This window comes from Haematobia irritans, chromosome 4, assembly GCF_050003625.1.
Source record: "Haematobia irritans isolate KBUSLIRL chromosome 4, ASM5000362v1, whole genome shotgun sequence".
NCBI lineage: Eukaryota > Metazoa > Arthropoda > Insecta > Diptera > Muscidae > Haematobia > Haematobia irritans.
In genome coordinates this window covers 124,091,520-124,109,642 of record NC_134400.1, presented here as the reverse complement: position 1 = coordinate 124,109,642, position 18,123 = coordinate 124,091,520, and the positions used below count along the sequence as shown (strand labels likewise).

Here is an 18,123-nt window from a genome sequence, read left to right as displayed (position 1 = left end):
ATTACTTTTTTGGCGACGCTTTTTTGCTGGGATGCTGTAGTCCAATCGATATGTTCCTCGATCAAATCTGGCTTTCATTTTCAGTTCATTTCTGGCAGTATTACCGATTATTGTTTCGTTTCCTTCTTGGATGCGATGCCACACTACCAGTATCACGGTAACGAGCAATGGTACAAGAAACAAAAGATTTATTCACATGAAACTGCTTTAGTAATCTAACGATAGCCACTTGTGGTCTTCCTTGTGAATTTCATAACGAATAAATTTATTTCTGGATGCAATAGATAAAAATTCGTTTGTAAGCATGTAAACAATAAAATTAACTGTCATTGGAATAAATCGGTCAGACGACAGATTTAGAATGATGGCAACCTGAAGTTGGTTACAATACATATCTAAATCTGTACAGATTTGAACCAAATTCTTCAAAACTTCTATGGAATTAAAATTTACCATCTCGTATTGTATTGCACGGTTGCCACTCAAGCCAAAAATAATCTACCAACATTTGGAGACAATTTTAACAAAAAACTACCAAACAAAAAATAATTTATTTTTAAAATTTTATTTCTGTACAAAAATTAGTCTAAATTTTATTTATATAGAAAATTTTCCCAAAATTTTATTTCTGTGAAGAATTTTGTCAAAATTGTATTTCTTTAGAAAATTTTATCAAAATTTTATTTTTTTAGAATTTTTTTTCAAAATTTTATTTCTTTAGAAAATTTTGTCAAAAGTTTATTTCCTTAGAAAATTTGGCAAAAATTTTATTTCTTAAGAAAATTTTGTGATAATTTTATTTCTTAAGAAAATTTTGTGATAATTTTATTTCTATAGAAAATTTTATGATAATTTTATTTCCTTAGAAAATTTTGTCAAAAATTTATTTCCTTAGAAAATTTTGCCAAAATTTTATTTCCTTAGAAAATTTTGCCAAAATTTTATTCCTTTAGAAAATTTTGTGATAATTTTATTTCTATAGGAAATTTTATGATAATTTTATTTCTTTAGAAAATTTTGACAAATTTGTTTCTATCGAAAACATTGTCAAAATTCTATCGAAAATTTTGTGACAACTTTATTTCTATCGAAAATTTTGTCAAACCGACTATCAAAACTTTTTTCGGAAGGTTCAAGTGTGGTTCACTTTGGGTTGAGTGATTAACTCGAATTTATTCTGATAATTGGTTGATAGTTTTGCTGCAAGTAGAGGATGCTGATGAGGAATGTGGTAATTCCGAAACCATCTTGCAGTCTATAAGGCTTTGCCCAAATAAATTTGACAAGCATACTTTTCCTCTATTGGTTAAGCTACACTTGTAGTTTAGTATGGTTTTAAGCTGAGATCAAAAAACAACAATTTTATTTCTATAAAAATTTTTGTCAAAATTTTACATCTTTAGAAAATTTTGTCAACATTTTATTTTTTCTATAGAAAATTTTGTGATAATTTTATTTCTTTAGGAATTTTTGTCAAAGTTTTTTTCTATCGAAAATATTGTCAAAATTTTGTTTCTATCGAAAATTTTGTCAAAATTTTATTTCTATGGAACATTTTGTGATGATTTTATTTCTTTAGAAAATTTTGACAAAATTTTTTCTATCGAAAATATTGTCAAAATTCTAAAAAAAAAATTGTGACAATTTTATTTCTATCGAAAATTTTGTCAAAATTTTATTTCTATAAAAATTTTTCTCAAAATTTTATTTCTATAAAAAATTTTGTCAAAATTTTATTTCTTTAGAAAATTTTGTAAAAAATTTTTTTCTATAGAAAATGTTGTGATAATTTTATTTCTTTAGGAAATTTTGTCAAAGTTTTTTTCTATCGAAAATATTGTCAAAATTTTATTTCTATCGAAAATTTTGTCAAAATTTTATTTCTATAGAATATTTTGTCAAAACTTAATTTCTATAGTGATTGTGAGACTATTAATTCGAGTATAGTTTAAATTTCGTAACATCGAATGAAATGTTGAACGAAACAACGTTCAGATAGTCTGACATAACTCAGTATACATATAAAAGCAGTCTATGTACTTTGAATCGTCTCGCAATGCATTTGATATGTTTGTTGTTGCACCACAGCAAGGAGTGGTCAAGGATATCAGAAAAGCTTTTTAATAAGAAGATTTTATTATTGTCTAGTAGGGCGTATACTTGCCGGGAGTGTAATGTCAAATGTTTATCATACGCTTCGTAGTGCAGATAACTGAACTGTTACTTATAAATGATCACGATTGGAAACAGCTTACCTCCTTAGGACCAAATACTCTTTCATGAGTAGAGTCATTTATAAACGTTTTTCTTTTACGAAACATATTTCGTACCAACAAACACCAAAACGACATGGTGTTTCGATAAAAAGTCGTATATGCTTTTATTCTTATATGAGATGTGCTTATATCCGTTACCCACCGTATATGGGGCGTAAATTAAAAAATGAGGAATTTTTTTGTCAAATCTATAAGAATTGATTTTTCGCATCTCGGCACAGCTGCTAGCAAGTGAAAAATTGTCATTTGACGTCTTTCAGTTTTAACTCGTACGGTACCCAATTTTCTTGTTTTTGAGTCATTTTCCCTCACTTATTCATTCCATGGAAAATGCATTGGCGTGTAACTTCGATTGATTTTGACAAGCTCTTCTTGCGCTAGACACGAGTCCCCATCGAGTAATGCCTCCAATTCAGCATCTTTAAACTTTTTCGGTTGTTCTGGACGTTCTTTGTCTTCCACATACAAACCACCACTTCTGAAACATACACACCACATCTCCTGATAAACTCCGGAAAGTTAGTAATGTGATTCAGCTCCAATTTAAATAAGTAAATCAAAACATCCCCCTAATGCCAGTTTTCTGGGACGAAACTTGTCATATTGGGAGCCCAAAAAAAGCTGTTTACACATACAAAAAATGACACATACAAAAAAAAAAGCTATCGAATAAGGCTTTGACAGGATACACAATTTATACAATACCAATTACTCTGTAAAGTAATGAAATTTTAATGAGAAGAAAATTTATACTCTATTCTTCAAGAATATTTTTCGTTAACCCTTTCACTACCGAAATAAATCTATTGCTAAAAACTTTAATTATACCCTCCACCATAGGATGGGGGTATATTAACTTTGTTATTCCGTTTGTAACACATCGAAATATTGCTCTAAGACCCCATAAAGTATATATATTCTGGGTCGTGGTGAAATTCTGAGTCGATCTAAGCATGTCCGTCTGTTGAAATCATGCTAACTTCCGAACGAAACAAGCTATCGACTTGAAATTTGGCGCAAGTAATTGTTATTGATGTAGGTCGGATGGTATTGCAAATGGGCCATATCGGTCCACTTTTACGTATAGCCCCCATATAAACGGACTCCCAAATGGTCTCTAACAACCATGCAAAAATTGGTCCACATCGGTCCATAATTATATATAGCCCACATATAAACCGATCCCCCGATTTGGCTTGCGGAGCCTCTAAGAGAAGCAAATTTCATCCGATCCGGCTGAAATTTGATACATGATGTAAGTATATGGTCTCTAATGACCATGCAAAAACTGGTCCACATCGGTCCATAATTATATATAGCCCTCATATAAACCGGTCACCAGATTTGGCCTCCGAAGCCTCTTGGAAGACCAAAATTCATTTGATTAAGTTGAAATTTGGTACGTGGTGTAAATATATGACCTCAAACACCAATGCAAAAATTGGTCGAAATCGGTCCATACTTATATATAGCCCCATATAAACCGATCCCAGATTTGAACTTCGGAGCCCCTTGGAAGAGCAAAATTCATCCGATTCGGTTAAAATTTGGTACGTGATGTTAGTATATGGTATCCAACAACCATGCAGGAATTGGTTCATATCAGTCCATAATTATATATAGCCCCCATATAAAACTATCCCCAGATTTGACCTCCGGTGCCTTTTGGAGAAGCAAAATTCATCCGATCTGGTTGAAATTTGGTACGTGATGGTAGTATGTGATATTTAACAGCCAAGCCAAAAGTAGTCCATATCAGTCTATAATCATATATAGCTCCCATATAAACCAATCCCGAGATTTGGTTTCGGAGCCTCTTGGAGGATCAAATTTCATCCGAGTCAGTTGAAATTTGGTACATTGTGCTAGTATATTGCCGTTAACAACCATGCGTAACTACGTCCATATCGGTCTATAGTTATATATAGCCCTCAGATAAATCGATCCCCAATCACACAAAAATTGGTCCATATCAAGTTCATAATTGTATATAGCCCACATATAAGCGACCCCCACATTTCAATACTGGCTCTCTACCACGTATGGACTAACTCACAATTTAGAAAACGATGTTTTAAGATACCACAACCCAAGTAATTCGATTGTGGATGACAGTCTTTAGTACAAGTTTCTATGCAATCCATGGTGGAGGGTACATAAGATTCGGCCTGGCCGAACTTACGGGTATATACTTGTTTTAATTAAACATAAGTTTATTTCAATGTCAGTTTATCAACGGACTTTTTTTCTGTGCCCACCGTGATTTACTTGAAATTTTGCGTAAGGATTTCGAAATTAAATCCCCTGTTAGGTCGCAAATTTGACAATTTGCCCCAGATCTAGAATTGAATGAATAAGGAGAATAATGTAACAAAATTCCTTAGACGAGTAGTAGGCTCAAAATAGCTGAGACATTAAGAATTACAAAAGATCGCGAAGATTACATCCTGCAGGAAATTTTAGCAAGGATCCCTGAACTGGACTATGACGAATTATTTGGTCGACTCGACGATAAATTAAAGCAAAAACTGTTCCACTTGGCGAACCAAATACTTATATTTCGCCGTTATAACCGACGCAAACCTCCACTGCATCCACCATATGCTAATATCTTGATTTGGCCCCGTGCTTCATTTTTTCTTATCGCACTGTAACATTTTGTTACAGATTCCGGGACAAAGCATTGACACACTTAAAAGTCTCACTATTATGACCACAAGTGCAAAAATCGCTGCTTTTCGCGAACACTGCCAATCCAGGATTTTTTTTACAGATTTTAAGGATCTTTTAGACTTTTTATGCACTGTAGGGTGTAGAACAAATTCTTCTGCTCGTTTCAACTTTACCCAAGTCAAATTTGTTCTACTTTTTAGCTCTTAATGTAAAATATGGTCTATGCTTATCATTTTCCTTTTACCTTGTACTGCGACTTCTGCAGTTTTTGTGGCATCTTCAGCAACATGTGTGGCTGTTTTGAGCATTTCACTTCCAGCATTTTGAACCATTGGATTACTGCTGGCACATCCCATTATGTTTTTTAAGCAAGGCAAAGTAAAATTTTTGATAACGTTTGTGGTATTGTTATATTTTGTTGTTGCTGCTGTTTTTTATCTTTTATTTTTATAATTTCAAATTTCAGTTTAACTTTTTTCGCTATACCAAAAACTCTAATATATGAAAATAAATGCAAACGTTGTCTTAAGTGTATAATATTGTGGCCATTTCTTGTGGTTAGTTTTTTCACAACTAGTTCTTTCGTTAATAAAAAATTCCTTTTTTATATAAGACGTGTTAAAGAACGCAGCTATTTAGCAACTAAATTCATGAAACGCGTTTCACTTTACCTTTGGCCATTTCAGGTGGTCAAATGCTATGCCACATATATCCATTCATACATCCATAAAGTTTAGGTGTTCAAGGTGTTCGGTGTTGGGAGTTCTTTTGTTTTTTCCGCTTAAGCTGACCCACGACCATTTGTTTATTTAATACACAATTACTAGGGATGTCATTTACAGTTATTATTTTGTTTTAATCAATGGGATTTTGACGGATGTCAGGATTTGGAAATTGAAAATGAAAAATGGCACAAATTTTTGAAAATTTAACTTAAGTTCTTTAATTATACACTTCACCACTAATGTGGTACAGGGTATAAAAAGTTTGTACATTTGTGTGTAACGCTTAGAAGGAGCAGTCTGTGGCCAATCGTTTAGTGTACCGATCGTCTTAAATTAATTTATCGTCTTAAATTAATTTTATCGTTTTAAATTAATTTTTGTGTGCCAAGTACAGCTCGTAGTTTAAGTCCGATCGTCCTCAATTTTGGCATAGGGCCAAAGACAATCGCTATTAGTTTGGAAAAAAAATCTGCTTCAAACTTTGCACAAGGTGTACAACTGATGGTATCGTCAAATATGACAAATATGGTTGAAATCGGTCCAGATTTAGATATAGTTTCCACACGGACGAAAAAGACTTTTTTTCATATGTTTGGATGTTAAAGTTATATGTTTGGAACTCAAATTTTTTAACACAATATTTTTAAGTACAAGCATATAATGTTCATAAACTAGCATAACATGTTTGGGACATATATGTTAATATGTTTGGGACATAAAATGTTTGTAAAAAAAATTTAATTAAAAATTTTTACTACCAGTGTATGCCCTAAGGTGAAACATAATATGTTTGAATAATACAAACAATATATATGCTTGAAGCAAAATGTGTTTGGGGTATATGTTACAGAAGCGATTTTTTGGAGGGTGCATATCATACACCCAATATTATTTTTAGCAATATTTTATTATACCCTCCATCATAGGATGGGGGTAAATTAACTTTGTCATTCCGTTTGTAACACATCGAAATATTGCTCTAAGACCCCATAAAGTATATATATTCTGGGTCGTGGTGAAATTCTGAGTCGATCTAAGCATGTCCGTCCGTCCGTCTGTTGAAATCACACTAACTTCCGAACGAAATAAGCTATCGACTTGAAACTTGGCACAAGTAGTTGTTATCGATGTAGGTCGGATGGTATTGAAAATGGGCCATATCGGTCCACTTTTACGTATAGCCCCCATATAAAGGGACCCTCAGATTTGGCTTGTGGAGCCTCTAACAGAAGCATATTTCATCCGATCCGGCTGAAATTTGGTACATGATATTGGTATATGGTCTCTACCAACCATGCAAAAATTGGTCCACATCGATTCATAATTATATATATCCCCCATATAAACCGATCCCCAGATTTGGCTTGCGAAGTCTCCAAGAGAAGCAAATTTCATCCAATCCGGTTGTAATTTTGTACATGGTGTTAGTATATAGTCTCTAACAACCATGCAAAAATTGGTCCACATCGGTCCATAATTATATATAGCCCCCATATAAACCGATCCCCAGATTTGGCTTGCGGAGCCTCAAAGAGAAGAAAATTTCATCCGATCCGGCTGAAATTTGGTTCATGATGTTGGTCTCTAACAACCATGCAAAAATTGGTCCACATCGGTCCATAATTATATATAGCCCCCATATAAACCGATCTCAGATTTGGCTTGCGAAGCCTCAAAGAGAAGCAAATTGCATCCTATCCGGCTGAAATTTGGTACATGGTGTTGGTATATGGTCTCTAACAACCATGCAAAAATTGGTCCACATCGGTCCATAATTATATATAGCGCCCATATAAACCGATCCCCAGATTTCGGTTGCGGAGCCTCAAAGAGAAGCAAATTTCATCCGATCCGCCTGAAATTTGGTACATGATATTGGTATATGGTCTCTAACAACCATGCAAAAATTGGTCCACATCGATTCATAATTATATATATCCCCCATATAAACCGATCCCCAGATTTGGCTTGCGAAGTCTCCAAGAGAAGCAAATTTCATCCAATCCGGTTGTAATTTGGAACATGGTGTTAGTATATTATCTTTAACAAGCGTGCCAGAATTGGTCCATATCGGTCCATAATTATATATAGCCCCCATAAAACGATCTCCAGATTTGACCTCCGGAGCCTCTTGGAGGAGCAAAGTTCATCCGATTAGGTCCAAATTGGGAACGTGGTGTTAGTATATGGTCGCTAACAACCATACCAAAATGGGCCAATCACACCAAAATTGGTCCATATCGGTTCATAATCATGGTTGCCACTAGAGCCAAAAATAGTCTACCAAAATTTTATTTCTATAGAAAATTTTGTCAAAATTTTATTTCTATAGAAAATTTTGTCAAAATTTTATTTCTATAGAAAATTTTGTCAAAATTTATTTCTATATAAAAATTTTGTCAAAATTTTATTTCTATAGAAAATTTTGTCAAAATTTTATTTCTATAGAAAATTTTGTCAAAATTTTATTTCTAGAGAAAATTTTGTTAAAATTTTATTCGGTTCATAATAAAATTTTCATCATTGTCAAAATTTTTATTTATTATAGAAAATTTTATTCAAATTTTATTCGGTTCATAATCATGGTTGCCACTCGAGCCAAAAATAATCTACCAAGATGTTATTTCTATAGAAAATTTTGTAAAAAGTTTAATTCTATAGAAAATTTTGTTAAAATTTTATTTCTGTAGAAATTTTTGTCAAAATTTTCTTTCTATAGAAAATTTTGTCAAAATTTTTATTTCTATAGAAAATTTTGTGAAAGTTTTATTTCTATAGAAATTTTTGTTAAAATTTTATTTCTGTAGAAAATTTTGTCAAAATTTTATGTCTACTTTGTCAAACTGAATTATATATGTATTGGATCGATCTTTTTTGATTTAATATATACCACGTATGGACTTACATACAATATAGAAGATGGTGTTAGGAGGTTTTAAGATACCTTGCCATCGGCAAGCGTTACCGCAACTTAAGTAATTCGATTGTGGATGGCAGTGTTTAGAAGAAGTTTCTACGCAATCCATGATGGAGGGTACATAAGCTTCGGCCTGGCCGAACATACGGCCGTATATACTTGTTTTTTGAGTTAAAAGCTTACAACAAATATAAAACACTTCGACAAAAACTACAAACATAGACATTATAACCGAATTAACTCTGATTGTACTCAACCATTATACCCAACAAACATTGATCAAAAAAAGATTCGTGTATTATCCAGGCTGTGTACGAGTATGGAACATACCATTGCAACCCACCAACACTTACACTGAAAAAAATATTGTCATGAGGTCAAAGATTTCATGTCTTTAAAATATGAATGCAAATTTTGCTTAGCATAGAAGACGCATATCTCTAATATAAAGTTTTTTTCCTTGTCCAAAAGTCGATAAACTTTTCAATGAAGTCGTATCACCCTTATAATTAAATTATTTCACTTCAAAATGGGTATCATAACACGAAAGAAAAAATGTTTGGGCTAAGGTTTCACTGCAATAGGGAACGCCGGACTCGGCTATAAAAAGGAGGTCCCTTGTCATTGAGCTTAACATGGAATCGGGCAGCACTCAGTGATAAAAGAGAAGTTCACCACTGTGGTATCAAAATTGACTGAATAGTCTAAATAAGTGAGCCTGATACATCGGGCTGCCACATAACCTAACCTTAGTTTTATCTAGAGTTTAATGTATTTATAGTTTGTATTGACTTAGGGATTAGAAGATAAGGTATTGTAAGAAGAGGCTAAGAAATATTTTGTACTATAGCAAGTAAGAATGAAATATTAAACAAATATACAAGTATGTATATGTTAAATATCATGTACTACCACCACGTACCAAATTTCAACCAGATCGGATGAATTTTGCTTCTCCATAAGGCACCGGAGCTCAAATCTGGAGATCGGTTTATATGGGGGCTGTATATAATTACGGACTGATATGAACCAATTCCTGCATTGTTGTTGGATACAACATACTAACATCACGTACCAAATTTCAACCGAATTGGATGAATTTTGCTCTTCCAAGGGGCTCCGGAGGTCAAATCTGGGGATCGGTTTATATGGGGCCTATATATAATTATGGACCGATTTCGACCAATTTTGCATGGGTGTTTGAGGCCATATATTAACACCACGTAACAAATTTGAACTGAATCAGATGCATTTTGGTCTTCCAAGAGGCCCCGGGGGTCAAATCTGGTGATCGGTTTATATGGCGACTATATATAATTATGGACCGATGCTGACCAATTTTGGCATGGCCATTAGAGACCATATACTTACATCATGTACCAAATTTCAGCCGGATCGGATGAAATTTGCTTCTCTTAGAAGTTCCGCAAGCCAAAATCTGGGGATCGGTTTATATGGGATCTATATATAATTATGGACCGATGTGGACCAATTTTTGCATGGTTGTTAGAGACCATATACTAACACCATGTACCAAATTTCAGCCGGATCGGATGACATTTGGTACATGATGTTAGTATACCGACCTACATCAAAAACAACTACTTGTGCCAAGTTTAAATTCGATAGCTTTTTTCGTTCGGAAGTTAGCGTGATTTCAACAGACGGACGGACGGACATGCTCAGATCGACTCAGAATTTCACCACGACCCAGAATATATATACTTTATGGGGTCTTAGACCAATATTTCGATGAGTTACAAACGGAATGACAAAGTTAATATACCCCCCATCCTATGGTGGAGGGTATAAAAATAAAATGAGTGTGTTCATCAACCTCTAGCGAAGCGGAGGCATTTTTATTCAGTATCCTTACTTGTATTCTCCGCTTCTTTGGCTCGGAATCAATAGCTAAATTTTTAAAGTAAAGACAAAATCTTTGGAACCCGGCATGCTTTTTTTCAGTGTATTGGACAATAAATCCAACTCTTGTGAGAAATGCAGTACGCTGTTGACCGTCGACCATATTCTGATAACTTGTACCTTGAATAATCTAAGAAATTATGTCATCTCCTTAACAATAAGGGCATGATGATGCTTAAAACACCCAGCATTGAAAACATTAACGCAATTTACAACTTCATAACGAAATCCAATACACCTATTTAAATATTGGCCTCAGTTGCCAATGCTCTTGTTATTTTTTATACTAATTTTATATTTACTATAATATTAGTATTAGTTATAACATACATAAATAAAACAAAAAACTACATAAAACAAAATCAAAGACAGAAATGAAATTAAGAGATACAATTTTTTGTTACAAGTTCTCAAAATGTTACCAATATGAAAAAAAAAGAAAAAATTTAAATGTTCACCAGTTACACAAACTTTTAAAAAAATATCGTTAATTTTTCAAAGTTAGCAATCTTTTATTTTTTGAGTTGAAAGCTATCAACAAGTATACATTTTTTGTTACAAGTCCTCAAAGTACCATCAAGATGGCCAAAACGAAAAAAATGTGAACATTTTAGACTTTTTCAAAATTTAAGTAACAACAACCATAAAATGAAAACTAACAACAAAATTAAAGAAAGGAATTCAGAGATATAATTTTATGTTACCAGTCCTAACAATGCCACCAAGATGGCCAAAAAGCAATTGTATGAAAATTTTAAACAGCAAAAAAATCAAAAATAACGTACATTTTTTAAAGTTCACAAAATTGTTTTAACAACAAACATAAAGTAAAGCCGGAAACAAAAACCTAATAGAATTAACATAAAACGCAATACATGACAGAAATCTCGGGCATCCAAAATCCCCTCATTATTCTAAATGAGTTTTTTACTCCAAAAGTAAAAAGTGCTTTAAGTATATTTCTAAACAAAAGAAGCATATAAAGTAATAAGTTCGGCCGGGCCGAATCTTAAATACCCACTACAATGAATCAAATGTAATAGTTTCCTTCGAAAACTCTTCGTAGGAGTGGGTTAATAATACACACAAAGAAAATTTTATCAAAAGTCAGCCAACGAAAAATGTTCATTGATATAACGAAACATTTTCATTAGTACAATGAAAATAATCGTTAACAGTACGAAACGTTACGTTGATTTGCAGAAAATTCGTTATATTAACGAAAAAATCGTTGTATGAACGAATTCGTTTCATTGGCTGACTTTTAACGACACATTTCGTTAATATAACGAAACTTTTTCTACTACACGCAAAAAAATAATTCTTTCCTCCCAAACGAAATTTTAGACAAACAAAGTTCGTTTCGCATTTGCTTTTCGTTGAAAGGAAGTGTATTTGGAAGAAAAGTATATACTTTTTGTGATAAACGTTTATTCTTTTCCAGGATGTAAAAACATTTCCATAAAGACTAACTCAAAAAAAATTTTCTGGCTAATTGCATTTTCCCTCACTTCCACGAAGTTTTTTAGTTCTTAGCACCTTTTTCTGTAACACAAACAATGTAGAAGAAATTATACGATTTTATAAATTTTTAAAATTTTTTTTTTACCTTTCGCCTGGACGGGGAATCGAACCGCGGACCATCCAATTTGTAAGCCAACACACTATCCACTGAGCCATGTAGCCGTTGTTGTCATCAATAGACAATTACCCATATAAGTTATATTTATATAGCATAGCTTGCGGCGCTCACGAGCCGATTAAACAAAGTTTATTTAATAGAAAAATACATTTAGTTGGGCACCTTAGAGCAGTGGTTGCTACGTCCGACTTGCATACCAAGGGTCGTGGGTTCGATCCCTGCTTCGACCAAAGTTTTTTTTTTTTTTTTTTTTTACATATATTCCAACTACGGTCGGAAGATTCTGAAAAAATGTTCAACATTACGTTCTACTATATAAAATGTTTACTATGAACTGTAAAATGTGTCTTATTAAAGGCCTAAATTTAGAAAAGAACAGTGTTTGATATAAACGAAATGGACTGTGTTGTTGGTTCAAAAATAACTTTTTTTATTGAAAAAATAAAAATTTTGTAACAAACGAATTTTTTTGGTGATAAAAATATATACTTTTCGAAGCAATTCAAAAAACTCTAACAAAAGAAAAAACGTTTTCGGTACACGTTTTCCAAACGTTTTTTTTTTTTCTTTGCGTGTAGTGTACAGAATTTCAGGGGGTTTTATGACATATATTCTCCCAAGCACATCAGTACAACCAGTACGCTTCTCGAAGATAAATTTAAAAATTCTACCTATGAAGACTAGATCATATTATGGATTTATAAGAACCAATTTTGCTTGAGTTTTAGAGAAACCAGAGGTTTGAAATCTTAAATCTGTAGATTTTTACCGCCATTATTTAAATGATTACGAGGAGTAAAATCTCGAAATTTTACTTTCAGTTTCAATTTCAATTTTTATGATCAGTGCGCTTGATACACCCTCAAGAAGTGAAATCGGTCTATATCGATGCCTTACCAAATGGACCGTTAAAAATGCGATACTGATTTTTGAGGGTCTAAAATACCAGTATATTTACATTTTCGGGCAAATCGGATAAAAACTACGGTTTCCAGAAGCCCAAGAAGTTAATTCGGGCTATATCAACAACATGGCTCGATACACACCATATTCGGCTGACATATTTGTGGTCCTAAATTACCTCTAGGTTTCCAATTTCAGGATAAGTGGATAAAAACTACAGATTCTAGCAGCCCAAGAAACAAATTCGGGAGGTAGGTCTATATGGGCGCTATACCAAAACCTCTTAATGGCCCTCAAATACCTCTAGAATTCTAATTTCAGACAAATTGGTAATTGGAATTTCAGGCAAAGTGGATGAAAACTACGGATTCTAGAAGCCCAAGAAGTAAATTTGGGAGATCGGCCTATATGGGGGCTACCCTAAAACATTAGCCGATTCACCCCATTTTCAATATACATACTTGTGGTCTTAAAATTTCAGGCAAATCGGATTGTAAATACAGTTTCTAGAACCCCAGGAAATAAAATCGGGAGATCGGTCTACATGGGGGCTATACCAAAGCATGGACTGATACGGACCATTTTCAAACACCAATTTGTGGTTCTAAAATACCTCTAGATTTTCAATTTCAGGCAAATCGGATAGTAAATGCAGTTTCTAGACGCCCAAGAAGCAAAATCGGAAAATCGATCTATATGGGGGCTATACCAAACCATGGACCTATAGGCACCATTCTCGGCACAGCTTTTGATGGTCCTAAAATACACCTAGATTTCTAATTACAATCAAATTGGATATAAACTACGGGTTTTATAAGCCCAAGAGCCCAACTCGGGAGGTTGGTTTATATAGGGGACTATATCAAAACTAGGACCGATATAGCCCATCTTCGAACTTGACCTGCCTGCCAAAAAAAAAACGAATCTGTGCCAAATTTCAGGACGATAGCTCCATTATTGAAGGCTGTAGCGTGATTACAACAGACATACATCTGGCGGACAGACGGACATGCTTACGTCGTCTTTTAATTTTTCCCTGATCAAGAATATATATATACTTTATATAGTCGGAAATCGATATTTCGATGTGTTACAAACGGAATGATAAACTTATTATACCCAATCACCATTCTATGGTGGTATAAAAACAGTGCGAAAATAAAATTAAGAGATTAAGTTTTTTGTCCTCTTTTGTAAATTATCTGCACTGAAAAAAAGCATACTCGGTTCCAAAGATTTTGTCTTTACTTTAAAAAATTTGGTATTGATTCCGAGCCAAAGAAGCGGAGAATACAAGTAAGGATACTTTTAAGACACAATTCTCTTTTAAATTTAGGTTTTGAGTACTTGCTTCTAGGAAGCAAATTTTAATTTTTCGCTTTCTCAGCTTTTTTTTCTTCATATGCTATCAAAGTCCTTTAAAACGAGTTAAAGGCAACTTTATTTTCCAAATTAGGACTCGACTTCCAGAAGAAATAGAAATTATGCTATGTTTGAAGTAAAAAACTTCTTTAAAATAAAGTTTTGAAAAACATGTCCTATATTTGAACAATTTTCAGAATTTTTCTGAATTATTAAAGTCAAGTTGACCTTAACCTATCATTTTTTTCTTTCATGTTAAGATACCCATTTTTAAGTCAAATCACTTAATTATAAGGACAATACGACTTCATTGAAAAGTTTATCGACTTTTGGACAAGGAACATAAATTTATATTAGAGATATGCGTCTTCTATGCTAAGCAAAATTTGTATTCGTATTTTAAAGACATGAAATCTTTGACCTCACGACAATATTTTTTTCAGTGTGGTCCACACACATCAGAGGATAGTCCCCTAACAGTTCTAGATGTGATCCATTTCCCATACATTGCAAAAAATAATGTCGTTGTTGCACTAAGGTGTGATGTTGCACCGTGGTGCAATGGTTAGCATGCCTGCCTTGCATACACAAGGTCGTGGGTTCGATTCCTGCTTCGACCTAACACCAAAAAGTTTTTCATCGGTGGATTATCCCACCTCAGTAATGCTGGTGACATTTCTGAGGTTTCAAAGCTTCTCTAAGTGGTTTCACTGCAATGTGGAACGCCGTTCGGACTCGGCTATAAAAAGGAGGTCCCTTGTCATTGAGCTTAACATGGAATCGGGCAGCACTCAGTGATAAGAGAGAAGTTCACAAATGTGGTATCACAATGGACTGAGTCTAAGTGAGCCTGCTACATCGCGCTGCCACCTAACCTACCCTAACCTAAGGTGTGTTGTTGTTGATTTTAATAATTCTGACAATTTCTTCAAAATAACGAAATCTTTTGAAAAGTCTTAGAATTTGTTGACTTTTGTATCTGGATTACAAAAAAGCGTTTCTAAATACTTTATTTCAAGGATGTTTCCTACTTGAATTCACGTCTGAATATATATACACAGTTTCACACAAGTTTACATACGGTTAAATAATTTATATTTTCTTTAAATAATAATATTTTAAAAAATATGCATATATTTCCTTTAGCTTTAGTAAATTAATTTGAAAAACAAAGTATTGGTTAATTTTCAAGAAGACTTTTTTGGTGTGGGTTATAAAGAACAACAAGAAACGTGTTTAGTTAAGAGGTAAAAAACTCAAGGGTATGTAAACTTCTGTGAGACTGTGTATATCCTAAGAATATGAGGATGGACATCTCTACTAATTACATATATCTACCCAAAAAGGAATTACAGTTGAATATGACCACTCTTTACTTCACACACATAGGCACGCACCACATATAGTATATATGATATGTATATACCTTGCATGTGAAATTGTTTGGTAAACAAACGCTCAAAGAAAAATATTGGCTTATTCAATAAGGAACTGATACACGAGAAATACCTTAAGGAGTGATGGAAGGTAAAACTCTGCCATATATAATATTTTTGTGTTGTTAATCCAAAACTTGCAATTAATATGAAAGGATATCTTCAATTATTCGCATTGTTCTTAAAAAACTCAATAATTAATATGATTGACAGTGCCAACTGATGAGTATGAAAAAATCCGAAACCATTATCTTCAATCATTTTGGAAATCAATAACATTTTCTTTTAATGTTTCCAAAAGAAATGCGGAAATAGTATGGCAACTGAAGAACTAATGGAACATTAATACAATGGATGTTTAGAATGATTACTTCCGTCCTTTACTTTACTTTTTTCTGAAACATTTATTACAAGGATTTAGTCTACTTTCAATTCGATACACTTGATCCATCAAGACTCCAACTTTTGTAACTAACCTAAAATTTTTTCTCGATGGATATCCGTGATCCGGTTTCATGGTTAAGCCTTTTTATAGCCAAAATTTCCTTCAGTCGATGATCTGTCTGATTCTAAATCTTGGATCCACTACGACCCCGGTCATGCCTCAACATCGAGAACAAAGCCAAATATCCTTGCAAAGAAGCTTATGCTGTAAAAAAAGCTTGTACTGTGAATTTAGTGAGAACAGCTGGTTGTTGTGTACTATGGGCTGCTGCAACCGTGTGGAAAGATCACAGGAGCTTTATATCGAACTCAACTAAAGCGTAACATACACAGAAAAAAATTTCACGAAATTTTTCTCAAATAAAGACTTAATATTTTAATTGAAACGAAAAACAATAGTATCAATAAATTTTTTAATTGACTTTCAATTAATTTCGTAATTGATACTATCATTTGTGTGACATTTCAAGTAAAAATTAATTGGATCATTTAATTTCGTAATTGAACTCGAACCATATTTTAGAAAACGCATTTCTCTTATATAAAGTTGTTTTCCTTGTCCAAAGGACTATAAACTTTTCAGTGGAGTCATGTTATAAGTGATTCGACTTAAAATTGGGTATCCTAACATGAAAGAAATTTTCGTCTTAATAAGGTTAACTTGTCTTAAATAATTGTGAATTCCTTAAAAAAATTCTTCAAAACTATTCTCCAAATTAATGAAATTGTCTCTAAATTTGTTGTCTTTTTGAATCTTGACAACAAAGCAAAAAAGTGTTTAAAAATAGGAGATGATTTTCAACACTTTATTTTAATCGTCCTTAAAGTAAAGAGTTGTTTTACTTGAAACATAGCATAATTTCTACTTCGAGTTTGGATTTCATAATATAAGTTGTCGTTAATACGATTTTGAAGGACTTTAATAGCATATGCACCCTCAAAAAAATCGCTTCTTTTATATATGTTCCAAACATATTTTGAAGGAAGCACATATATTATTGGATACTGCCGAAACATTAATATGTTTGTTTTATGTGAACATATTATATGTTTGGAAGCATTTTGAGCCCAAAAATATTATATGGTTGGAAGAATTTTTCCCAAAGACGATTGTGCTCATTCCCTAACATACTCGTAATTTTCACTTCCACGAAATATTTTAGTTCTTGGCACCTTTTTCTGTAATACAAATAATGTTGAAGAAATTATTCACTTTTATGTATTTTTTAAATTTTACCTTTCGCCTGCACGGAGAATCGAACCGAGGACCATACAGTTTGTAAGCCAACACACTATCCACTGGGCTACGTAGCTGTTATAGTCACCAGTAGATAATTATCGTTATAAGTTACATTTATATAGCATAGTTTGCAGCGCCCACGAGCCCATGCAAACATAACATTATTTAACAGAAACATACATTCGTTTGCCACGTGGAGCAGTGATTAGCATGTCTGCCTTGCATGCAAAGGGTCGTGGGTTCAATCCCTGCTCCGACCGAACACTTTTTTTTAATTTACACATTTATATTTATACTATATTATATTTTTATAATGAAACTTCGAAATGTGGGTTATTAAAGATTTATAGTCAGTAACAGTTATATCAAATAAACGAAATTGGCTGATTTTTAGATAAAATTATATTTTTTTATTGCAACAATAACAATTTTGTAACAAAAAACTGTTTTTGGTACAAAACTCTAAAATTTGGAAGGAATTCAAAAACTCTAACAAAAGAAGAACGTGGAAATGATAAACAAAACACATGTCCACACATACATAAAATGCTGCTCTCAAGGCGAAAACATATGCTGTTTGTT

At 33.0% G+C, this 18,123-nt stretch overlaps 1 protein-coding gene across 1 annotated transcript in view; it reads right to left on the bottom strand.

Annotated features, from left to right (window-relative positions):
- Nucleotides 1-5,562, bottom strand: part of LOC142235759 (uncharacterized) — a 38,434-nt gene extending 32,872 nt beyond the window's left edge. The window contains exon 1 of the mRNA XM_075307017.1: nucleotides 5,194-5,562. Within this exon, the coding sequence (XP_075163132.1) occupies nucleotides 5,194-5,305 (112 nt within the window). The 5' untranslated portion in view covers nucleotides 5,306-5,562. The remainder of the gene's footprint in view (nucleotides 1-5,193) is intronic.
- Nucleotides 5,563-18,123: the final 12,561 nt, after the last annotated feature.